This window comes from Anoplolepis gracilipes, chromosome 10, assembly GCF_047496725.1.
Source record: "Anoplolepis gracilipes chromosome 10, ASM4749672v1, whole genome shotgun sequence".
Classification (NCBI taxonomy): domain Eukaryota; kingdom Metazoa; phylum Arthropoda; class Insecta; order Hymenoptera; family Formicidae; genus Anoplolepis; species Anoplolepis gracilipes.
In genome coordinates this window covers 5,627,937-5,653,520 of record NC_132979.1, presented here as the reverse complement: position 1 = coordinate 5,653,520, position 25,584 = coordinate 5,627,937, and the positions used below count along the sequence as shown (strand labels likewise).

At 29.6% G+C, this 25,584-nt stretch overlaps 3 protein-coding genes and 1 pseudogene across 27 annotated transcripts in view; 3 read left to right on the top strand and 1 right to left on the bottom strand.

Moving 5' to 3' along the window:
- Nucleotides 1-7,649, top strand: part of Bent (projectin protein bent) — a 97,376-nt gene extending 89,727 nt beyond the window's left edge. For all 24 annotated transcript variants that reach the window (XM_072900489.1, XM_072900487.1, XM_072900486.1 and 21 more), the window contains 14 exons: nt 47-180; nt 640-847; nt 1,416-1,568; nt 1,647-1,873; nt 2,061-2,351; nt 2,577-2,948; nt 3,419-3,475; nt 3,991-4,142; nt 4,699-4,819; nt 4,918-5,060; nt 5,294-5,450; nt 5,800-6,117; nt 6,311-6,424; nt 6,538-7,649. In XM_072900489.1, the coding sequence (XP_072756590.1) occupies nt 47-180; nt 640-847; nt 1,416-1,568; nt 1,647-1,873; nt 2,061-2,351; nt 2,577-2,948; nt 3,419-3,475; nt 3,991-4,142; nt 4,699-4,819; nt 4,918-5,060; nt 5,294-5,450; nt 5,800-6,117; nt 6,311-6,424; nt 6,538-6,740 (2,650 nt within the window). In that variant the 3' untranslated portion in view covers nt 6,741-7,649. The remainder of the gene's footprint in view (nt 1-46; nt 181-639; nt 848-1,415; nt 1,569-1,646; nt 1,874-2,060; nt 2,352-2,576; nt 2,949-3,418; nt 3,476-3,990; nt 4,143-4,698; nt 4,820-4,917; nt 5,061-5,293; nt 5,451-5,799; nt 6,118-6,310; nt 6,425-6,537) is intronic.
- Nucleotides 7,650-7,847: 198 nt separating this feature from the next.
- Nucleotides 7,848-11,140, bottom strand: LOC140670061 (uncharacterized). Its single transcript, XM_072900509.1, has 7 exons — nt 10,688-11,140; nt 10,032-10,442; nt 9,565-9,778; nt 9,373-9,481; nt 9,164-9,285; nt 8,672-8,926; nt 7,848-8,602 (listed from the first exon to the last, which is right to left on the bottom strand). Exons 1-7 carry the CDS (start codon nt 10,874-10,876, stop codon nt 8,205-8,207), a joined length of 1,698 nt encoding a protein of 565 aa, XP_072756610.1. The 5' UTR covers nt 10,877-11,140; the 3' UTR covers nt 7,848-8,204.
- Nucleotides 11,141-11,530: 390 nt separating this feature from the next.
- Nucleotides 11,531-18,774, top strand: LOC140670060 (uncharacterized). 2 transcript variants are annotated; one of them, XM_072900508.1, is made up of 13 exons: nt 11,531-11,908; nt 12,087-12,238; nt 12,296-12,404; nt 12,478-12,657; nt 12,742-12,907; nt 12,989-13,710; nt 13,859-14,268; nt 14,570-14,703; nt 16,585-16,727; nt 16,824-17,072; nt 17,256-17,587; nt 17,881-18,201; nt 18,594-18,774. In XM_072900508.1, the coding sequence occupies exons 1-13, from the start codon at nt 11,833-11,835 to the stop codon at nt 18,684-18,686; spliced, it is 3,087 nt and encodes a 1,028-aa protein (XP_072756609.1). In that variant the 5' UTR covers nt 11,531-11,832; the 3' UTR covers nt 18,687-18,774. The 2 variants fall into 2 exon arrangements, with proteins under 2 accessions (XP_072756609.1, XP_072756608.1); XM_072900507.1 differs by having other exon boundaries at nt 17,878-18,201.
- A 2,600-nt stretch (nt 18,775-21,374) lies between these two features.
- On the top strand, nt 21,375-25,024 carry LOC140670341 (lipase 1-like; annotated as a pseudogene).
- The last annotated feature ends 560 nt before the right edge of the window (nt 25,025-25,584 follow it).

Below are 25,584 nucleotides of genomic sequence, written 5' to 3'. Positions count from 1 at the left end.
GACGAGTTTGCGTTATATCCTTGATCTCGATCATTTGTCTCGTTAGCCTGTCCGGCGGCGAGTTATTCGAGAGGATTACGGCCGAGGGTTACACCATGTCCGAAGCAGAGGTCATTAATTACATGAGGCAGATCTGTGAGGGCGTCAAGCATATGCACGAAAAGAATATTATTCATTTAGGTGAGACATTGATATTATGAAGATAATTTTCTTACACACTCTCGTAAAATTTGTTAGAAATCCTATTTATAATTTAAATTTTTTAATAAAATGGAGCAACAGTTATATTTTATAATATATTGTAATACTTTTGTATTTTTATATTTTTAATCAAAATATTTCAACAAATTTATATTTAAAAATTTATAAAAATTGATATAAATTTAAATATTAAATAAATTATATATATAATTTTTTTTAAATATAAAGCTTTTATATTTCTGTTTTTTACATTTAAGTTGCAATATATTTATTACATTTTAAATTTTGGATGCAGATGTAAATATTTTAAAAACGTAGTTATTAAACACACATGGCTATATTTTTATTAAATATTATATATTATTTTAAATACAATTATATTATTAAATATATCATTTTAAATGTAATTATATAGAAAAAATATGCGATTATTTTTAGATATCAAGCCCGAAAATATCATGTGTCAAACTCGCAACAGCACCAACGTAAAACTGATCGATTTCGGTCTGGCCACTAAACTCGATCCGAACGAAGTAGTAAAGATCAGCACAGGTACGGCCGAGTTTGCTGCTCCTGAGATCGTCGAACGCGAGCCAGTCGGTTTTTATACCGACATGTGGGCCTGTGGCGTACTGGCTTATGTACTGTGAGTATAAAATTTTTCTTTTTACCAATTAATAATCTTTACAAAGGATCATATTAAATATTTTCTAGAAATATTAAAATGTTCCTAAAAGATGTATACAGTATCTTATATTTTAATAACATTATGTAGGCAAACAAATAATATGGAAAATTGTTAAGAATATATAGTAGTAATTGCAGGGATTGAAAGTAAAGAGAAAAAACGAGAAGTTCGAAGGATGATCAAACTGAATTTCGTATGATTATAATTACAATTAATGAAGGATTATGATAGAAAAGATTTCAGGAAATTGCTTGATATATAGAAGATTTGAAAAAGCGATAATCCGTTCTTTAATAACAACAATTTTTAATCTCTATTTGCAAAACGCGAAATATAATAACAGAAATGAAATTCACACAACAAAACATTTCATTTATTACCATATTATTATTAACCATTGCAACATCTAATTAATTTTTAATAAATCATTTTGTGCAACTGAAAACTTGAAAAATTGAAAAGCTACATTTTTTTGAAAGAAGAAAAAATAGTGTACTGAGATTTCTAGTATTCATTGTTTACACAGATTGAGTGGCCTTTCGCCGTTCGCGGGTGACAACGATATCGAGACCCTGAAGAACGTGAAAGCGTGCGACTGGGACTTCGACGAGGAGGCGTTCCGTGACGTTTCCGAGGAGGGCAAAGATTTCATCAGACGACTGCTCATTAAAAACAAAGAGTACGATATCTACTACTATTCTGTATAAAAAAAATTTGTCGAATCTTTCTATTATTCGCGTATGTTCTCGTCTTTCAGGAAGCGTATGACAGCGCACGAGTGTCTCCTTCATCCGTGGTTAACCGGCGACCATAGTAAGTGGACCAATCCGATCGCCAGTAGCCGTTACCTCAGCATCAGAGACAAACTGCGTGCCAAGTACGAGAATTGGGACAAGTACGTCCTTCCCATTGGCCGCCTAGCTGAGTACTCATCGCTCAGGAAACTTCTGATCGATAAATACAGAATCTATGATTCTTGCTTCGGTGAGTATAATTAAGTATTATTACAATAATCGTAATATATAGAACGATAAACGGCGAGTATTTGATAAATATAATGTAAAATAAATAAAAAATATACTTAAAAATTGTACTAATATTTATTTCTCTTAAATTAATATTTTTTAATTAATAGTTAATCTTAAATTAACAATTAATATTTTTTTTACAGATCGCCGACAAGCAGCGCCCAGATTTGTCATCAAGCCGCAAAGCGCGTTCGCCTATGAGGGACAGAGCGTGAAGTTCACCTGTCGCGTGATAGCAATCGCGGCGCCGACGCTGACCTGGTCGCACAACAATCAAGAGCTACGACAGTCCGTCAAATTCATGAAACGGTATCACGGCGATGATTATACTTTCATTATCAACAGAGTCAAGCTGGAAGACCGAGGAGAGTACATTATACGCGCCGAGAATCACTATGGCTATCGCGAGGAGGTTGTCTTCCTTAACGTACAACGTAAGCGTTTTCCTTATCAAAATTTTATACATATATACATAAATTTGTTATTTTATAATATTCGATGACACCGTTTGGTGTATTTAATATCAAACATTTTTAACTTTAATATACTTGCATACTAATTTTTTAAATTTATTCGATTTTTGATTCCCAATATATTTACATTTATTTACATATTTAAAAAGAAGTATATAAAATCTTTGTTTTTCTCTGCTCTTTTAGCACTGCCGAGAGAAATTCCGAAGTATAGGCCCGAGCTGCATCCAGCGCGTAGACGAGAACCACTCGGCTACAATGTGTGGTTGGAGATGATCGAGTCGGCGCCGAGTTTCACCTTCTTGCTGCGACCACGCGTCATCCAGATCAGACAAACATGCAAGCTGCTCTGCTGCCTGAGCGGTAACCCACCGCCCACCGTGAAATGGTACAAGGACAGGGAAGAGTTGTCCAAGTATAACTATCCTATGAGCAACGCCGACGGAGTCGTCACGATGGAGATCATTGACTGCAAGCCGGAGGACAGCGGCAAATATCGCTGTGTAGCTACTAACAAGCATGGCAAGGACGAGACCAGTTGTGTGGTCATCGTAGAAGGTAGAAAATAAATAAATCATTAAATATTGAATGAAAAAGGAAATGAATATAATATTAAAGCCAAAGATTTATAGATATTTATAGACATTATTTATAGATAATTTTAGGATTGAAAAGGTTCACTTTTTCCTGTATAAACGAACTGTTTTTTTTTTTTTAAATTAAAGAAATCCAATCGTTTTTAAAATATGTATAAATTAATCTAAATTTAATTGTCTCACATTAAGATAAGTTTTCTCAAAAGTGAAATACATAGTTGTAATCAATATTTTGAAGATCCAAAAGTAAAAATGAGGGCTAAAGTTATAAAACACAAAGAATTTTATATTTAAGATAGATTTTGCACATTTTGTGAGATTCACTTGTGCTTTTTAAATCCTGCAACAACTCAGTGATGAGATCGATGATACCCTTGAAATATGTAATCTACTGCCGAAATTGTTAACATACATTGAGCGTTTGTGTTGTAGGCACTGGAGAAACAGAGGAGCAAGTAAAATTAGCGCACGATTTCCTACATTCCGGAGGTAGAGCTGTTTCAGAGCTTACCCCGTTTGTGTGCAATCCTTTTCCACTATTATTACAAGCAATGCTTCTTTAGCTGATAGATTACCTTATTTTGTGTCTGTGTGTGTGTATGTGCTACGTGCACATTGTTAAGCTTTTTTCATTAGAAATCATAAATATTACACACATACATGTCATCACGTAGTCGCTGTACTAGCTATACATGCAATTATTTAACAGATATTTTTATTTTACATTATGAAATATTATTTTTCTATTTTAGATATATTTAAAAAATAACGATTCCTTGAATTATGATATAATTAGAATTATGATATAATTAGTTTACTCCCTTAATCTGTGTACTATATACGTACTTTATGTTGAATTTACTTTCCCGTTTATTTTACAGTTTTTTTACTTGTATAGTCTATTTTTTTTATTTGCAGTGAAATAAATCTCGTGAATCACATTTCGCTATTATGAATTTTTATGCAAATACATTGTATTTAGTAACGAATGATTTTACTTTAAGATCGAAGGTATATCGAGCAACCACTGAAACAAGCACCACCGCCAATCGTGACGGTCCACAAGTCCAGCGGTTATAGCGGCTATAGTTCCACCACCCAAGGTCAAACCTCTTCCTATAGCAAACACAATTCCACGACTTCCTCTTCGTATAAGGTATAGAAAGAGAAATATATATATATTTTTTTTTTATATAACTCCTCTCTTCTCTCTCCCATACATACACACACAAATCTTTATAAATAATATAAAATATAACAGACATATAATAGACATTAATTCAATGATTTAGAGATATTTAGTTTATTTAATTTATCTATTATATTATATATTTATTAAATTAAATATTGATAGCAAAAATAAATGAACTAAATATATTCTATTATATATTTAAATTATTTAATTTTTACTATCGATATTTAATTTATTAAATTTAATTTTGCTTTAATTTTAACTTTTGCAGATATTTTTTATTTTCTTTAATTTAATTTTATCAAAAGATAGATTTATGAGAGAAAACGTTTTTTCTTATAGTCTTTGCCTCTTGTCATATAAATCCTATTTTATAAAAAAATTTTTTTAGAAAGCTATACATTATAACATAATATACTTAGTTGATGTATATATGAATAATATTTAAAATATTTTACACATTACAAAATAAGATTATAATTTAAAAATATTACTGAAATATTTTTATATGTAATTACAGGATAGCTCCAGCATTAAAATTAACGAATCTTCTGACAAACGAAGTGTGAAAAAATATGGCTCGAAGCTCGACACCACCGGTAGTCCATCTCGATCTAGGAGCTCGACAAAAGAACTCGCCCGTAAGCATATCGTTTTATTATGTCATGATTTAATAAATAATTTAATGAATATTTGGAGTATTTTTAATTTTGTTATCGTATGAATGTGTGTGTTGAAGTACCCTCGGATGACTCGATGAGACCGCCGCAGTTCACACAGAAGCTGAAGAACCTCACGGTCAACGACGGCGAACCGCTGGAGCTCAAGGTCAAAATTGACGGCGATCCAGAACCGCAAATTACTTGGCAAAAAGACGGCAAGGTAGACATACTTAGTTCGAAATCAACTCCTGCGATATAATTAAAATAATCTTACTATATATTACTTGCCAGTAAAATATAAATTAAATTTATAGATACAGAATTATGCGAATTAATTGTAATGATTAATAAAAAAATGATTATAATTATCTAAAGAAATCGCGTTAAAAAATTACGCGAATAAAAAATTAATTCTTATTAGCGATAACGTTTATTTACACGATTCTCTTATAGCTGCTGAGCTCGTCGGAGATCATCGATCTCAAATATAAGAATGGAGTAGCCGTTCTCACGATCAACGAAGTATTCCCTGAGGATGAAGGCGAGTACGCGTGTCTCGCGACCAACAGCATCGGTAGCGATACAACATCCTGCAAGCTGACCGTAAAAGGTAAAAACATCCAAAATTTTTGTCAATAATAATTCAATGATTTAGAGATATTTAGTTTATTTATCTATTATATATTTATTAAACTATAAATATAGATAGCAAAAATTAAATAAACTAAATATATTCTATTATATATTTAAATTATTTAATTTTTACTATCGATATTTAATTTATTAAATTTAATTTTGTTTTAATTTTAGTTTTTATACATATTTTTTTATTTTCTTTAATCTTATTTAATTTTATTTTATCAGAAGATGGATTTATGAGAGAAAATATTTTTTTCATTCTCAAATTCAAGCGGAAAAGACACAATGTGAAACTTATGTTCTGTTTTATTCTTTTACAGCCGGAGAGAATGCTGCCGGGAAAAAAGCGAGTGACGACAAATCGCCGAAAATCGTGGACCACCTGACAAGCAAGTACGTAAAGGATGGCGAAGCGGTGACACTTAGCTGCCGAATAATCGGTGCCAGGAAGTTTGACGTGGTATGGTTGCACAACAATAAGGAGATCAAGCCTAGCAAGGACTTCCAGTACACTAACGAGGCTAACATCCACAAGCTAGTCATTGCCGAAATATTCCCCGAGGACTCTGGCACTTACACGTGCGAAGCTTTCAATGACGCAGGAGAGAGCTACTCGTCGTGCACGTTAAACGTACTCGGTAAGGATTTAGGATATTATCAACTGTACGAGCATGCGAAAATGATATCTTAATTTTCATGCAATTTTTATTTATTGAAAATTATTTATTGGCAAAACAAAAAAGGGTTTTATATTCTAAAAAAATATCGCATTTGAAGAAATTATTAAGTTTGAATTTATGACCACTAAATAACTGAACTGAAACTTTCAAGCTCAAAATGAAGAGCCGAAGAGCCCAGCGTTCGCGACATTCCCGCAGTCTGCAACAGTGAGCGAAGGCGAGTCGGTGACTTTCACGTGCAAGACTGATACCGCACCTTTGAAAGGTAAAATAATTTACGCAATCGTTTTATGGAATTTAAATATATTATATCGATATCAATTATTCTTTCGTTAGCTCTCTTTAACAATTAAATGCTAATAAATGTTAATTTTCTAGTAACTTGGCTGAAGGACGGCAAAGCAATCCCCGAGACGAGCACCAGATACCACTTCAGTTCGGATGGCAACACATCCTTTGAGTTCGGCATCAAGACCTGCACGGCCAGCGACGTCGGTCAATATTCAGCACGCGCGATTGGACAAAAGGGCGAAACGAACTCAGCGTTCGCTCTTAACGTCGTCACTCCCGGCGAACTGTGAAATCACTCTTAATACCAAAATGATTATCCATCGCAAGCCGCGAATCGGAGAATGTTTACTCGAGTATATTCTTCACGGAGAAAACACCGGACATTAATTCGCAGATATAAGCACATGTATTTTTTCTTTTTTTTTGAAAAGCATCTAATTTAGCCGAATGTTTTCTCCAAAAAGAATATATCTTCTTTACTCTTAATAACGTCAAACCATCTCCGGTTGATCCTTTCCACTGGCCTTTCAACTTTGACGCGAAGCTTAACGAGAGAACGAATGAAGAAAACTAAAACGGCTCGTCACGACGACCATTTTTAAGTCTACTGTACAAAAGGAAAGAAAAGGAGAGCCGGAAGAATATTTTTTCTCTTTATCTCGCGTATGTAAATTATTTTGGAACGCTGTATTCTCTTCCTGTGTGTTTTGTCATAAAATGTCGCATGTGTGAATCGCTCGAATCGGGACGCGGTTTACTTTTACGAGACGAGGATCCGAATAATTTCCGCGTCTCCGAATCTTCGCATTACGGAATAGCACGCACAACTTATTACGCTAAAATATTTTGGCTTTGCTGTATCACACGACTCGATATACACTCGATACTTAACGGGTATGTCGCGGTGGCACATTCAAAAAAAAAAAAAAAAAAAAAAAAAAAAACGAAACAATCGGAAATTTAGAATATTTGACACGCTCGAACGTGGTTTTCCCAGCGAGACTGCCAGCATCCTCGAAGAACCGCCAACATTTTAAATCTCACCGGGAATCCCTCGGCGAGAACAAATATCTATTTTGACGTGATATACTATCGCGATGTGCCCTCCTATTCCACATTAATGGTCGTGTTATACTTGTTTGAAGACTGCTTTCCGTCTTAAAAAAAAATTTACGATAAAATAAAACATATGATTTAAATGAGTCTCATTCATTATACCGCTGAAAATTATACTGATTATAATAATATAGATTATAAGTGTAAGACCTATTAATTTCACAAATTCCATAAATCGTCCTCAAGTTAGCAATTACATCTGTGTAATCGTCGAGTGTCAATTAAAAAAATACAATGTATTAGAGTACAAGAGTAGTTTGACTGAATAATAGACAAAACAATTAGCATTGATAAAAACTTTAATATAAAAAGTCATAAAAAAAGTTAAAAAAAAAATACATTTATATTTTATATTCAAATTTATATACAAAAAGTTGTATTTCTAATGCAACCAATGTTACGTGATATTACAATGATTTATGAACAATATGACAATTCGTGAAAATAGGACGTTATGGCTAAAAATAAAGCCAAGTTAATTTCAGAAAATACATGAAATCACATGATTTTTTCCTTGTAATATTTCAATGTTTTTGTTGGATTTTTCTTGGATCTTTACTTCTATATTCATATGTTCTCATATAGTCCTGTGTTTAATCGAATCTTGATTGAATGTTTAACTCGTAAAGAGTTATGTGTCAACTTGTATCATCCGAATTCGTCGCAGAGTTAATGCACAAATTAGCTGGATCCATCAAATTAAAGAAGGTTGTATATGATCTCGAAGAAAGGAAACGGAACTTATTTGGATCCTGTATAGGCATACTATACCACGGTAAGCGGTTTTTTTTTTCTTGTAACCACATTAGTGCACATTCCATATTCAGATGTTTGGGACATATTAGCACATAGTTCTCATATAAATCATTATGGTATGATAGGACAAGATAAAAGTATAAATTCTGACTAAATTTTTCCTCTTCCTCCTTAATACCGCAAAATTTAGCATATTTTTCATATATTTTGCGATTATGTTCTAAATTGTCGCATACCGCTACAATATTTTTTAAATTTATTCGGTCTGGTTTGTTAGATGCTGTAAATCATAGCAATGAATTTTAAGTTCACTTACACATCCTTATCATGCATAAACTATAATATTTACCAATGTAACATGAAGCAGTCTTAAATTGCTTTATTATTGATGCAGTCATGTGTAGATCATGTATTTGTAATTCCAGTTCATGACTTATCGTTACCTTGTGCCAGTCATTCCACTCAGGATTATATATATATATAACAGGTAACTCTCTTCCATTGGTAGGAAAAAAAGAATATACGATTAGGTAGTTATTAACAACATTATAATCAGGAGGAGTGACGAATTCTATGGGTAAACTCATACCCTTAGTCCATATGCCTGTCAATTGTTGAAATGAAAGTAAATTAGTAATAAAACAAAATAAATAATATATGTTCTCGACATTAAAGCAATTCCGAGCAGGAATAAATTGTTCAGACTACAAGGATATTCCTATGATATAGTTTGTGTCTCAATTTGAGAACATTTTGTAGATATTCATACATAAACATTGCATATCATATTAAAATAAGCATTCACGTTATGTTGATTTTCTATACATTAAACTGAAATCACCTTCATGGACATTATAGATATCAAGAGATCGCAATTTTCGTCGATAATGTCCTACACCACCTGCAAGTAATAATGTATTCTGCACAAATGCAGCAATCATATGTCTCCTGGCACATGGTATACTAAAATAACAAGATTTAGATTTGCAGAAAACGTCTTATATGATTATTTTTCTTTCATTTTTGTTATCGATTTATGAAAATACCTACGCCGTTTCTAAAAACCATTTCTTAGATATCAGTGAGTAACGCCACATGTATTTGTTAAATATCCCTGAGCCAATTAAAAATTCTCCACCACAAAGATATAAATTATGTCCTAGAAATCATGCAAAAAACAATAAGTGAATATGATAAAAAAAAAATAAGTGAATGATAAAAAGAAAAAAAAAAAAAACATACCTCTGATAGCAAACTGCATTCCTACTAATGTATTATTATTATTATATATCTTCTTAATAGCTTCAGGATATTTAAATGTAGTAAATTCAAAAAACTTGTTACCATCCCAACAATGAATATAAAATTCATTATCAGGATTAGAATTATCAAAGGATATAATACTTTTATAAACTTTTGGACCAGTCTTCTTTAAAATATCCAATGGAATTGTATCCTTTTAAAAATTAAGACTTTAAATCTATTATACATTGTATTATATGATAAATAATTAACATATAATAAGATATAATAGTGTACATATTCCAAGAAAAGCAAAATAGATATCAAAGATCAATATCTTGATTACAATCTTATTTTATGCATTTAAAAAAGAATTAAAATTCATAAATTTGTTCAATTTACTCCCATAAAAAATTATGCTGTTCTAACTTTAAAATTATTATCACATATAGAAAGAGAATATTCACCTGATTAATTTTCATCCATTCTTGCGCAATACAGAACAAATAATCCTCTGCATCTTTTACTTTTGCATCTTTTGCAACTCTTAGATTAATATTTCCAACTAATTTCAAAAAATTTTCCCTCGCTAGTTTATAGATCAAATTTAATGGCAGTTCACTGAAACGATCTAAACAGACAGACAAAGAAAGATCTCGTAATATATTAAGGCCTAATTCCTCTGCTAACAACCAAATATTAAGTACATCTTCCGGTAACAAGTAGTTTCTCTCGAGTATGTCTGTTATATCTTCTATCAAATGATCTACTGCAAACAGGACACTTAATTCCAATAAGATCAAAAGACGTTCAAGGTTGTTTTGAATTGTCGGTAACGTAACATCATGTTTATCACTGTTAATCCAATTGATAAAATCCTGTAAAATCAAAGTTGTTGTCTTTTATTTCAATTGTACAATGAAATACTTTATTATATCAATGTAATGCATATACCACATATTATAATCCAATATAATTTTGATTTTAATTTGAGAAAAAAATGCTTTAAAATGCTGAAAAACTTAAACATTAAGAATCCATGCTAGTCTGAAAAGAAATTAAATAAACGTCACGAAAAAATCTTGTTCTTTTTAAATGCAAATAAAATTCATAGTTAACTAACCTCGAAGGAAGTCAAAGGAATCTCATAGTTGATAATATGTTCCGACAAACGATAATCTGTAAAAGTTGTAGAGAAAAGCGCGGAAAAATACCGGCTATTTTTGATAAGTTTTTTCTTGCTAATTTTAAATCGCTTCGTATTGAGAATCAGCGTTACGATTTCTTCGGTTTGACTATCTCGCTCTTCCATGATAATACCGCGTATTATCAATACAATTTAATTTATATATTCGAAAATTGCACATAAATAAGTACAATAATCTTAAATTCTGCCCTTTTTAACATACATCAAGATAATATTATTATCTTGTCTGTATTATTATGGTCTGTATTATTAGTTCATTACAATCACAAAACGATCATGTTTTTTTATACCAGAGACCAGAGAGAAGCCTGAGAGAGACCACGTGCTCGTGTCATACGCCAGTTTTGTACACTTTGTACGACCAGAGAGAAACCCGAGACTACGAGAGGTGCTTGTGAAAATAAAATTTTATATAATTTATAAATATTTATGATAAATATTTGTAAATATATTTTTTGAAGTATTATATAAATATTGTATACATATATTTTATAAAAATCTTTATTTAATATATATTTTTAAAATATATTAGATAAAATATAATATATGTATTTATGATAAGTTAAAAATAAATATATTTATATAGTGATTATATTTTGTAATTATTTATATCTTTATATCAGATATTTAATTATGTTATTCAGCATTGAAATCATCAAAAATATTATTTAAGCAGATATGATTGTTTTTTCAAAAATTTATTTGCTCTTTTTAACAGACTAAAACCTTAGGTCAGTTTTTATACAAACAAAGTTGGCAGCACTGTGTCATTCAGGTGAATTTTGAAGAACGCCACTTCACATAGTGATCGGGGTTAAACAAATGGATGAAATATTTTTGGTTAGATTACGATTCAACAAACTTAAAAGTTTCGCATGATAATTACTTTGTCGAGATACGAAAATGCGTAATTGTTTAATTAATACACGTAAATGACATGTCAACGCGTATTCTTTTATGTAGAATCGTATGTGAGCAAAAGTCGAAGTTGACGAAGAGCACGTTGCGAATTGCTTTCAAGATTTTCTGAATTTAGTGGATAGCTCTGCTCTTCCTTTATTATGAAGAGACGTCAGAGGAGGCCAGTCTTAACGCTTAACAGATCTCAAGGCAATTATCACGTCGAACACACGCAAAGTAAATATATCAATTTACATTTTAAATTAGTGATTTTTAATTACTAGATATGCTATCATTTTGTAATTCCTTTATTCCCATTATTTATTATTTTACAATATATATATTGTATTAAGAGATTTAATACATATGTGTTATTTTACTTGTTTACATTATTCTAATTATAAATTGTATACAGATAGATGCAAGTCAGTGAATAGCTTACAACCCATGCAAAATGAGGCTAGCAATCCATTGGCTAATTTGTGCCAGTACAATTCTGACAGTGATACAGAGGATCCCAAGAAAGATACGCAGAAACTAGACGATCAAGTCAACGATTTCTTTAAGGTAGATAATCTGCGACATGCTTTGTATGTATGGAAATTTTATTTATATTTCTTGCAGGAAATTCAACTCATTGCCCCAGAACAACCTGTTCCAAGTACTGTTAATGATCCAAGCTTATCAACCAAGCCGACTCCACCGTCTATGCATCATACGAGTCAGCAAACATGTAAGAATTTTAAATAAAAATAATAAACAAAAATTAAAAACATTACAAATGTTTAAAACTATGTATATTTTAGTGTGGCAAGAATGTTATGATGATTCTACTGGTTATCCTTATTATTGGCACATTGAGACTAATGAGGTAACATGGGACATGCCAGAGGAATTACGTTTAATAAAAAAGCAAACAGAGATGGGATCTGGAGTGAAACAGTCAATCCAGGGATCTCATTGGGTAGATTTTTCATCTATCGCATGTAATTACCATTTTTTAAACTTTGGATTTTGCTTTTAATGTTTAATATAATGAGGAACACTATTGAGATGAACAATTATTGCAGATCGACAGTCACAAGCAAATATACCAGAAGGCATGATACCACAAGAGGTAGTAGCAAGAAATCGTAACAGATTTATGCATAATGAAACTTCTAAGAAAAGTAACTCGGAAAGCAAGCCAGAAATTAAGAACGAATCTCCTGTGAAAGATGATGATTCGGATGATGGGTACGGCAAATTAATAAAACTTCAATATTTAATTTAAAATTATATTTTCTTAATGAAAAATATATTTATCTTTTTACTTAGGCGGATAGAGATGATAACATCTTTCGGTAGTGATGGAAGTGATTCAGAGGATGAGAATAATTCTTCAGATGAGAAAAAGACGTCGATATCTGAATCGAAAAATTCTAATTCTGTATCGTATTTGAAAACCGGTGAAATCGGACCTGCCTTTTGCCCAACGGGAATGCAGTCTCCTACCAAAAATTTGTCTCAGTCATATAAACCTGACTCGACTAACATATCAAGTTGTATTAATCAATCTGAACAATCCGACAAATGTAAAATAACTGAATCTAGTAGTAAGAATAGCATAGTTCAAGCAGAAAAACAGTTTTCTATAGGAAACAAGAATAGAAAAGATATTAATATACAAAATCTAGTTCCGAAATTGGATTTTAAAGTGTCCTTAGTACCTGGTTATGGGGATGATTCAGATGGAGAAGAGGAAGTTAAACCCAAGCAAGAGATAAAACCTTTGTTCCCGATTGCACAAGATGAGGAATACATAGATGTAATAAATTCATCAAAAATTTCTCATGGTGTTGTTGCAAAAAGTTCTAGCAATTTGCAAACTAGTGATCAAAATGACAACAACGGAGATAGTCAAGAAACGAAGAATGATCACGAAAAAACGCAGGAAAAAGAATTGAAGGTGGATGAAGATAAATCTAAGAATATATTTCTTGAGGATATTCAAGTGTGTGGCAAGGCTTTTCAAAGGAAGAAGCGAATAGCATTTGATGGTATAATTATTGTTATTTCTCTTTATTATTATATATTACAATAATTACACAACATAAAGCTTTGCATTTTTTTAAATTATATGACAAATTTTTGTAATATAAAATAATATTTTTATATTTAATTAAATAATTTTTTTTATAATTTTAGTTCCATCAACAAAAGTTAAACAAAATAACATTTATCATGATGTTACGGTTCAAAATGATAACAGTGATCTCGCGAGTAGTGAGACTATTTCACGTAATACCGAAGATGACGATGCGGGAATCCATAATCAATCGTGCACAGAAAGCCAAGAGGAAAACAATAAAGTGCGTGAAGAGACAGAACAGTGTGATGGTGTAAAGACAGAAGAAAAGCTCGATTCTAAAGACGAATCGTGCGATTCGGAAGTACTTGCAGAAGATAAAAGAGTATCCAATGCAGTTGAAGAGAAAGATAAGAACGATAAAAAGGAGATGAATGACTTATCTCAAATTATAACAGAGAAGTTAAAATTTCTTTCCGAAGGAAGAGAGAATGTCTATGCGGTCCAAACAATGCAAATTCAACTACAAGTAAGTATTTTTGTATTTTTAAAGATTTTATATATGATATATATAAAACATCTTATAACTATGTAATATAATAATAAATAATGTAATAATATTCATACATGTATATGTATATATATATATATATGAATATTATTATATCACTTATTATTATATAGTTAAAATATTTTTGGAGCAGAATTATTAAATATATTTAAATATTGAAATTAATTATATAATCTATGACTATTATTTGGATAAACTTGAATAAGCAAAATTATCAAAATATGAAATTTATTGCTATAAATTATTCTGTGTGTTATAGACATTATCTACTGCATGGGCGGCAAATAGCTTAGAGGAAAGTTACTTTCAAAAATGGCTGACTAATACAAATCATGAATTGGAAAGATTAGAGCAAGATGCAGCACCAGCTGGTTGGCTATGTCAGTGGGATAGGTACGGTATTCCATACATAATTAACACTATTAATTTTCTATGTAAATATAGGTATTTCACACACGACATTTATGTTCAATGGCTTTATATGTGTATCATTAATTTATACAATGAAAAGATACACACAAACACATATATTTACTTATTTATTTATTCATATATTCATGCAAAATTACTATGTACTGTTATATTATTTCATCCATCATCGGAAATATTTAGTCATTTGTAGCAAATTTATAAATTAATTAATTAACAGATTAGGTAATTTTAAAAAAGTATTGACTAGTTTAATATTTATGAAAATTTATAAATATTAAATAAGTTTCTAATATTTCATGATTTAGTGTACACTCGAGTATGTAATATTTTCAAACTTGTTTCTTTGATACGATTCATATTCTTTTTACAAATTAAACAAAAATTTATCAAATTATTCTAAATCGATAATATTTGATAAATAATTGTCGCGATTGTATAGAATAGTTATATATGGTGATTTTAATGTATACAGATATATTTTAAAAATTTTAGAAGATTATGCAATTGATACACTTTTATTATTTCATATATAAAGCTTAGCTTAAATGAAAATGCAGAATCTCGTAAAAAATATATTACATTTCTCTTGAAATATAATATATTTCTAGTTCTAAATTGAGCGATCATCTTTTATTTAGTTTTAAGAAGTCTTTGATCTGTGATATTGTTAATGTTATAATATGTGCTGAGTGATATATTGCAATCTGTTTAATGTAATTTACTGCAAGCGATAATCCAGTAACCAGCACTTGGATTAAAAACACATTTGTGCCACGAGTAGTTATGAGATGAGTGCGAAGTCCAAATAAATTTTATTGAAATGAAGACACGAGGATACCATGAGAAAAGTGAAATCATTTTTTTATTAAAACAGGCCTTAGTTGTTTACACTTAACGCAATAACATATAAATGATATATATTAAAAGAGAGAGGAAGATAAATCTTTGATGGCTCACTTTTAAAGAATGTTTATAAAAGTAACTAACAGCTATTTTATCATCGTTTTTTACAGTGAAATTATTATTTAAAGCAAGAATATTACAACAAAAACATGCTAAAAAAATTATTTTAAAAAGTTTTATATTTATATATATATATATATATATATATATATATATATATAAATTCATTTTGTGCTCTTTATTGAAATGAAACAAAAATATTGTTAAGTTTTATTAGAATACATTTATCTGCTGGATATATATTTCATTTTTTAATAAAATATGGAAAATATAAAAAGAAAAAATATATTTTCTTTACACACAAACGTTTCAAAGTGTACGCGAGAAATATTTTATCTGGCATTATAATTTCGTTCGTTTTATCTATTCTGATAGAGACATGAACGATGATTAACAATGTAAGTATTATCCTATCTATTATATTTTATGAATATCTGGTAATCCTTGGGATATACTAATCACAAATAAACCAGATATTATATTGGGACTTAATATTTTCATCATTATTTTCCCTGCACTTTAATCACAAATACCTCTCTTTCCCTTCACCTTGCTGTAATCTCGCATTAATATTTCCCACAAGAGAGAATACATTCTGATAATTACATAATTACATCTCCTGTCTCTCCTGTAACGAAAGGCCTTCGTCGAGTAAAAACGAGATACAACATCGCAGGTAGGAGTGATTACTAGATTATGTTCTATTAATTTTTGCTTTCGTTTAAGAAACTGGTGACGGACGCGACCGAATGTTTCGCCACGGAAACATTAATTAAGCGTGCATTAAATGTAACATAGAGAATTACAACAGAAAATATGGTGTAAACATCAGTAATGTTATTTCATGTGTTCCTCCCTTTTGCTCGGGGGATTTTTCAGGTCGCACAAGAGATATTACTACCACAATACATCCACTGGAACATCACAGTGGACTTATCCTGATACCGGTATTGCCGGTGGCACTGAGGAGATGGAATTGTGCACGACTCCGCCACCAGAATCGGAAGAGTTAACATCCGCAGGTACATCTCCGTGCATAAACATTACGATCGTTAATAAAAAAATTATAAATCAAGCTATATATAATATGTTTTAACTTTTCATCGTTTTTACATTAGAATCACCTGGAACGAAAAGGACAAAGGAGAAACAAGTTGAGGAGATGGACGATAATAAGACGGATGACGAAAATGTAGCAGAGAGACGTTCCACGGATCTGGAAGCACCACCTCCACCACAAATATCTAATCCAAGTCCACCGCCGCCACCGAAAATATTCGCGGAAGATCTGAAGAAGGACTTGAAGAGAAAAAAGGACAAGCCCGACGATAAGTCCTTGGACGCGAAGAGAAAACATTTAGGGAGAGGTAATTGATTGTTATACTATTGTAACATATGATAGAAAATTATAGTTGTCTGCATATAGTTGTGTGCATAATATTACGTTATATATTTCTATAAGATTAAATTATAAAGATAATTGATATATAAACATAATTGCTATATAGATATTAGTAAAATATAATTAAAAAATCCATATTTTTTTGCAGATAATGTAACGACTCTAGATACAGCGCAGATGATAAATCCTGCATTGGAATCCTTGTCTTACGCGCATCCACAGGCGACTATATCACCTCAAACCACGATTCCTGCGAATCATGCGAATATGGAACCTTTGCCACCAGGTGTGGATTTGCCGGAAACGTCCTATGAGGCGGCTACCCTGAAAGGAATAATATATAACGCAGCATCACAGCAGAGTAATGCGATTTACGCGCCTTCGATTGGGGATCCAACAATACCTATTCTAAGCCATCATCAGGGCCTCCTTCAAGAGTCTTTCGTTCATTATCCAGCCTTTCATCAACATTTGCATAATGTAAGTGCACTTGTGATATACCAATAAATTCAGTATTAATAAATTAGTAGCATATATACTAATGATAATTATATTTAATTAAAACGATATTAATTTGTATATGATTAATTAAAGTATATGAAAGTATTGAAAAATATCAAAAAATGCGATAGCATCTCGTCGCATGTACATAATATAACAAATAATATAATAAATATAAGGAACTAATGTTTACATAAAATTAATATATTTTAGAAATCTAGAATATATTTTGTGGAAATTATAGTAATTTATATATCTGTATTTGTTAGCAGACAATTGCAGTTGCAAACAAGCACGGCGGACAAAATGCGATTCAGTTCATGGTGGGATATACGCCGATTTACACGAATAATAAAATCATCGCTAAACCGCCAGTTAAGGCTTCGAAGGAATCTCTGGGATCTGCGCTTGATTCCTTTTATAACGATATCGCGCGCATTGAGAAAACAGAAACGGAACGAACAGTGCAGCAACAAGATTCCGTTACTGCTGTAACGGAACAGGCTCCTGCCTCGATCGAGGAAACTAAACCAGAAATTGAATCGGAAACCGTGTTGAGTGATACAACGATGAAAGAACGGAAAAAGAAAAAGGTCTCTATTTACATATCAATACTTGTCACTTCTTTCGGTACTAATAGTATTTCGATTACTAATAGTATGAAGTATATGAAAATCATTAAATTGTTAATTTTAATTCTTTGTGTTACATTGGATTAAATAATTTAATTTTTCTTAATTAATTAAATTAAATTTTAAACTTATTAAAGGTAATTTTTTGGGGAATTTAAAAATTATTTTTTTAGTTTGCAATAAAATAAATCTCTTTATTTGTTACTATTTATTCTCAATTCAGGATTTTTTAGATATTTTTCGAGCTATAACATTTCTATAATATTCAACTATTCAACTATTGACTAACAAACTAATGTTAAATATTTATATAAATTGACTAATCAAAAATTGAATATTTTATATGATTCTAGACAAGAATTAGTATTGGCAAAAAGCACAAGGAGATGTCGACTATGGTGGCAAAGTGGCAAAGAGTACAAAAAAATCTAGAAGACACTGTATAAATAATAAACACCGATGAAATAAAATAATTAATTGTCGTACGAGAAATAATATGTTACACACATATACACATATACACAATATATATATATATATATATATATATATATATATATATAATACACAATATATATATATATATATTGTGTATTATTAGTACATATAATTTCAGATTTCTTATTATGTACATATTGCGTTGTTAGATATTTCTTTTATCATAAGATATTTTAAGCTTTTTTATGTATGAAATATGTAATGCACGTATTTACGAAATTGTAAGAATCGTGTAGCAATATCAGTTATATCAATTCAAACGCAGTACTTAATTCGCAACTATCATGTGTCTGTTTTATGATTAATTATCAAGTTTATAATTAAATTATGAAACACTTGCGAAAAAATTACTCATATAATCATAGTTAAATATATAATTATGTATAAAATATATTGTATAATTTAATCGTAAACTTTGAACAATGGAAATATTATTATTTTTTATTATTTTTTTATTATTTTTTCTGTACAAATGGAGAGAAAGAGGACATTTATCTATATTTTATATAGATATAATTATACTTATTTATAATTATATATGAACAATTTTTGTCTGGATGTCTATTTACAATTTATAATAATAGTCATTAGTCTTTTATTTTCGGTTTAAGCAAATCATATTCAAACATCTTGTCGTAAGAAGTGTTATTTTGAATATTAAAATTGTCATTGTCATGGCGTTATCATGTTGACAAGAAATCATGATCATTTAATACAGGCTTAGAAGGATTAAGAAATATCTATCAGCTGCCGCGCGTGCTTTCTCTTCTGATATAATAATCTGATATTTAGTCTAATACATAATAAAATATGTTCAAGCACGTGTTTTTCAAAGATAAGGTCAAAATCATTCACATTCCTTAATTTTAATGAACAACTAACAGATTAAATGAGATTATGGATAACGCATGGTAAATCTCGAAATATTTTGAAGCTTCCTTGATATATATGTACAGATTGCGCTAAAATAATTGGGAACCTTGTTCTTTCAAAAACATTTCGAATTGTATCGTTTCTCTAGAATGAGAAAAAAGTTGAGGAAGAACAAAATCATGTTCTTCATAATGAATTCGGTTGGATTCATTAATGCGATAAGATTCAATTACCTCTTCAAACATATTATTTAAATTTTAATTCAAAACTTGTGTATATATGTGTGTCAGTAAAAACCTTCTTTATGATAAGATTATCTCCAAGTTTTTCAATATGCATTTCTAAAAAAGAAAGTTTATAAATGATAATATCTTTTTTTTTATCGCGTATTTTATTTCAAGAAACTTTTTATATATGACTGAATAAATAATTATTTCTTTCATTGCGAATATCAGATGCGTGCGTGCAGAATTATGCGAGAGTGCTTTATTAATAAAATTTATAAATACATGATAATCGATATATTATGTGCTGTGGACCATCTTGAGAGAAATGATTTATGTGCTTCAAAGATTTACATACATATATATCTATTTCGAATTAATACGAATGTTAGATACGAAGGTATACAGTGAAAATCTGCAAAGACTATTTTATTGGTAATTCATACAATGTGAGAAAAAAGTTCATGTATAATCAAATATAAATATATACATATATATAATTATATTATTTCGGTAAAGAAAAAAATTAATCATGCTAGTCAATCATATTTTTTTCTAATTAGAATTAGAAATCTAAAATTTAAAAGTATGACTAATATTGGAATTAATATCTTGACCGCTATCACGTGAGTTTGTTCTCATTCTTCGATTATTATTAACCGATATCATGATTTCGCTTGTTTGCTCTCGTGCAGTCTTATCATTTACAAATCGATTTATCGTATGTACATATTTATTTAGGTGTGTCTTATCATGTTATATTCGTTGGGATTATTTGATATATATATATATCTTTTTAATATCTAAATAATAACTACATTGGTTTATCGTAGATACGTCATCATGAGTGAGCTTACAAAAGTACTTTCATTCGAAAAACGATAGCCGATCAAAATGTTACAATTTGATTGCATAAGAGCTACATACATAATACATGAAAGAGATTCGACAAGAATCGACGTCGATATAAAGTATATTCATAACATAATATATTGCAGCTTATTTAAACAGCTGCAATAAATTTGACGCGATTAACACGCTCTATTTTTTTTTTATTAATATATATATCAGTGATGCCTTATCCGCGCGCACGCGTGTAATCTTTAATATATATCTTCCTCCAATTAAATATTTATTATATATTTAATCATATGAAAAATATTTGATTATTGCAAATATTAATAACTAAAACATTAAAAATGCGATTGACATATATATGGTATTACGTATATAAAATGCTTTGAGATTAAATTTCTTTTTTTAGATTTTTATCTTTACTTGATCGAGAATATTTTCATAAAAATTAATTCATAACACGAAAAAAGCCAATCGACATGGATGATGATAAGGCTAAGAATTTCTTTTTTTCAAGATATCAATTACGATTTAATTTGTTCTCCAATTATTAAAACAAAAGTTATGATAAATTAGCAGATGGTGTTCAATAAAATTGCACAAAAACAGCAGACATTTTGATAATATTTGTAGTAAATAAGTATACATACATATATATTTGTCATGCAATTAAAAAATTCTTGGATGATTCGTTTGGATCCCATCTATCTGCAACGACAATCGCATCAAAGGACAGCTATGTTGCTGTCAATCTTTCTTTTTCTGTTCCTGGCATCCACGAGCGTGCTTTCAATAGATAACTCGATACCAGATATTCAGCTGGATCCATTAGATGTGATACCAGAAATCCCAAACCTAGGCAATCTTATAACTGGACCTGAAGATGCGCGTCTTACGACCGTGAGTGCTACCGATTTTTTCAGTCACAAAAGTTTGTGCTCTGAATAAATTAAAAAAAAATCTGTGCAAGAAATCTGTGATTGAAACTTCTAGTGATTCCTTATATAATTCCTTTTTTCGTTAATAAGAATACTAATACTTTATTATTTTTTCTTTCTTGATTTAATGAAAACAATATGTTTGCGTGATCTCGACTTTATATAAATTTATTTAAAATTTTTTCTTTTATTTATTTAGATTTTATTGATTATATTAGTGAGCTTATATATTAATAAGTTCACTTTAACGTCTAATAGCTATGATCCTCTCATCTTTTTTTAATCTCTCAATTATACAATTTGAATTAGAGAGCTATTATTTTATCGCGCAGATGGAATTAATAAGTAAAAACGGTTACAATGGTGACCACTCTCGACGGTTATATTTTGGAATTACATCGAATAACAGGACGAGCTAATTCCAGCAATTCGCAAGTGCAAAAACCTGTTGCATTTGTGATACATGGTCTTCTATGCAGTTCGGTGACTTGGGTTATTGCCGGACCCGAGAAAAGTTTAGGTAAAAGAAAAGTTTTCTAATAAAGTATATAATAATATCTAAAATATTAAGAGTTTAATCGCGTGCACATCATGTATAAGTTGCAAATTTATTTTCATATTTTAGGAAAAATATTACATTATTCTTAAAATATCCTATTAAAATATCTCCATTCATTCGACTAATTGCACACGAAGACAATTCTTGCACTCTGCGGATTCATTTTCATATTCTTCTTGAAATAAATTTTTACAAAATTGCCTCTAATTTTTTCAATGTTTTGCTTCACTATTTTTAATTTGTCTTTATTATTATTACATTTTGAATATCCTATTTTAGGATTCCTTCTTGCGGATGCAGGATATGACGTGTGGCTTGGCAACGCACGTGGCTCTTCGTATGCCCGTGAGCATTTATATTTGTCTGTCGCAAAGAAAAATTATTGGAATTTCAGGTGAGAACTGATTGCATATATATATGTGAATAGAACGAGTTCTGTAAAAAAAATGCGGAACAATTTACATTTTGGTAGATTGGAAGATAAATTCTAAGTTGACGTGAGATAGTGTAAAATTTTCAACATGCAAAATGTTAATGTTTAAATACATATTATATATTATATGTTTTTTATCACCAAAAAAAGAAAGTTTAAGAATGCATCAAATGATGTTTGTTATTTATTTTGTTAATCTAAATGAATAATTATGTATAGTCATATACATATTTATAATTTATAAGTCTGATAGCATTATGACATAAAAAATGAAAATATGTTTATTGTATTGTCGTTATATGAGCATATTAGATAATTTAGGATAAATTTCAAATAATTTTTAGATCATTATCACGAATAAAACGCTGTAAATCAAGATATTTCAAAGATTCTGCCAGGTGTACAAGAGATGCTAAAACCAAGCGAATATTCTTTTTTCTATAGATTTTTTTATTTAAAATTAATTCTGAATAATACAGTTTTTTAATTAATAATCAAATGTAAGAATTAAGGAAGAAAATAGATGATACAATTTATCTTATTATCCGCGTTTAAATTTTATGCTTGGAAATATCAGTCTACTTGTGATTTATTGTAAAACTTTTTCGTTTTAATGAGTATATAATATCATGAGTAATATCAGTTTTCCGCTACAAATAACAAATGTACGATCACGTGTTTCATTGACAAATATCTATATCTTATAAAAACACTGTTCCACTAGCAATTTGTACGTTATCTTGTATGAAAGATTTTAATCGCATATTCTTAATCAGTCACTATTCTTCTATCCCTGATTACGACTCATGACACAATGAGTAAATTATGTTAAAATAAATATCTCTAGCTTTATCAACAAAAACACCGTGTAAAACATGTATAAAAGTTGATAACAATATAAAGCGCAATGGAATATTTATACAGATGCAATAAATTTTATAGGTAAAAATATTATTGGATCTTTTCTTGATCAAATATCTATTAAATATTTTTGTTTTAAGTAAATGTATATAATATTATTTGCATAAACCAAATTTTTTTTCTTCTTAAAATTTTTCAACAGTTCTTAATTGAATATTATACATAATTTACAGAAAAAATATACATTTTCTTATTATTATAATAATGATATCGTCCTTGATTGGCATGCACGAATTCAACCCTACCAACACCTTTATAAAAAAAAATGCAATAAATAATGTGCGCGGAAAAAGCTCGCACGCAACCAATATGCTCGAATGTAATATTCCTAATCGTTGGATTCAATCCTGATCAGTTCGACAAGGTATGATATAGTTTTTTTACGTCGGTATTAATTTGCAATTTCAATATACGATAATAATTTGCAAACTATTCTCTCTCTTTCTCTTTTACATAGAGTGTATACTCCATTTACTATTAATATTATCAAATAATATTGTTTTTTACTGACGTTAATTTAAGAATAAATTAAAATGTATAAATTTTTTAATTAAGTACTTATTTTAATATTATTGATTAATAATATTAGTCATATCGTTATTTTTGCAGAGTCTTCTACCGGTAATCTTAGGACATTTTCCTGCTGGTTCATCCACAAAACAATTTGTTCACTATGGGCAACTGATACGATCTGGTGAGTTTACATTTTACATTAATGCATTCACATATAAGGATATACAGGAAAATATTTCATTATATTCAAATTTTTGTAACATTTTTTAAAATGCATAATAACAATGACACATTTATCACCAGGTTCACGTATTTCACCGGGAAGATTTAAACTATTTGATAACGGAGTAAAAACTAATAAAAAAGTGTACGAAACACGTACTCCACCGAACTATGATGTAAAGAATATCAAAGTACCGATCTCATTCCATTATAGTAGAAACGACTGGTTAGCAAACGTTAAGGTAATTGTTTACATTAATGTTAATTCTGTTATACGCGATGGTTCGTTTCAGCACCATCTCTTTTAATATCTGTTAGGATATTTATTTTTTTCAATAGAAATATATAGACGTATTTATGAGCAGAGAGAAGTAGGCATACAAAATATATTAATATAAAACTTCTATATATATATATATATATTCTATATAAACTCTCGTATATTCTGTAACACAATAAAAAAATATCCTAAAAATATTGAAATGCTCGAGTTAAATGAACTACCATAATGTTTTAATTGTTGGAATATTTGCATTCTATATACTTATCTTATGATTCTCCCGTAGGATGTGGAAAAACTGTATAGCGAACTGGGCAATCCTCATGGTAAATTTTTAGTAGAACATAAGAAATTTAACCATCTAGATTTTATGTAGGCCATCGACGTGAAGACTCTTGTGTATGATCAGATAATAAGTTTAATGAAGGCGTTCAAGTAAAATAAAGTATTTCTTTCAACAATGTTTGTTTTATCAATTTTTATGATTAATTCGTGAAATACCAGAACATTGCCTTTCTTATTGGCAGAGCTATTTTGTATCTTTGTATTAATTAAATATCATTGATTTGAGTTAACAATCTTCTGATAATTCTCGTAAAATTAATTGTGTTATATATGTGTTTATCTCTCATGTTATCATAAGATATTTGCTTGAAATTTATTGATATAAAAAATATTTTATCTGTTTGAAATTTATTGATTGTATATCTTTATTACGTCTTTATTATATCTTTATTCATCTCGATAAATATTTCCCGCGATCTCTTATCTTATTAATTCTTTTTTGTACAATTTTTCCTGATATAATTGTTCTTTCCATGCAGAATTTAATTTGCTTAGATAATATATTTCAATAATAAATAAAGAGTAAATTTTTGTTTGATTTGTGAAAATTAAAATTTCTAAAATATGGTGATCTATAATAAAAGGTTGATCAATAGTTTAACTCTTTGCATTTTATAAATTTCTGCGTGAAACATTAATGATTTAATTCCCATATCAGTTTATAAATTTATTTAGCATGCATC

Coding starts and splice junctions, on each gene's coding strand:
- LOC140670061 (XM_072900509.1), bottom strand. CDS start 10,876: ATGGAAGAGCGAGATAGTCAAACCGAAGAAATCGTAACGCTGATTCTC. Junction 9,779..10,031: donor AATGGATGAAAATTAATCAG/GTGAATATTCTC, acceptor AATTTTTAAAAG/GATACAATTCCATTGGATAT. Junction 8,603..8,671: donor GACTGCTTCATGTTACATTG/GTAAATATTATA, acceptor TATGATTTACAG/CATCTAACAAACCAGACCGA.
- LOC140670060 (XM_072900507.1), top strand. CDS start 11,833: ATGAAGAGACGTCAGAGGAGGCCAGTCTTAACGCTTAACAGATCTCAA. Junction 14,269..14,569: donor CAATGCAAATTCAACTACAA/GTAAGTATTTTT, acceptor TGTGTGTTATAG/ACATTATCTACTGCATGGGC. Junction 18,202..18,593: donor AAGAACGGAAAAAGAAAAAG/GTCTCTATTTAC, acceptor ATATGATTCTAG/ACAAGAATTAGTATTGGCAA.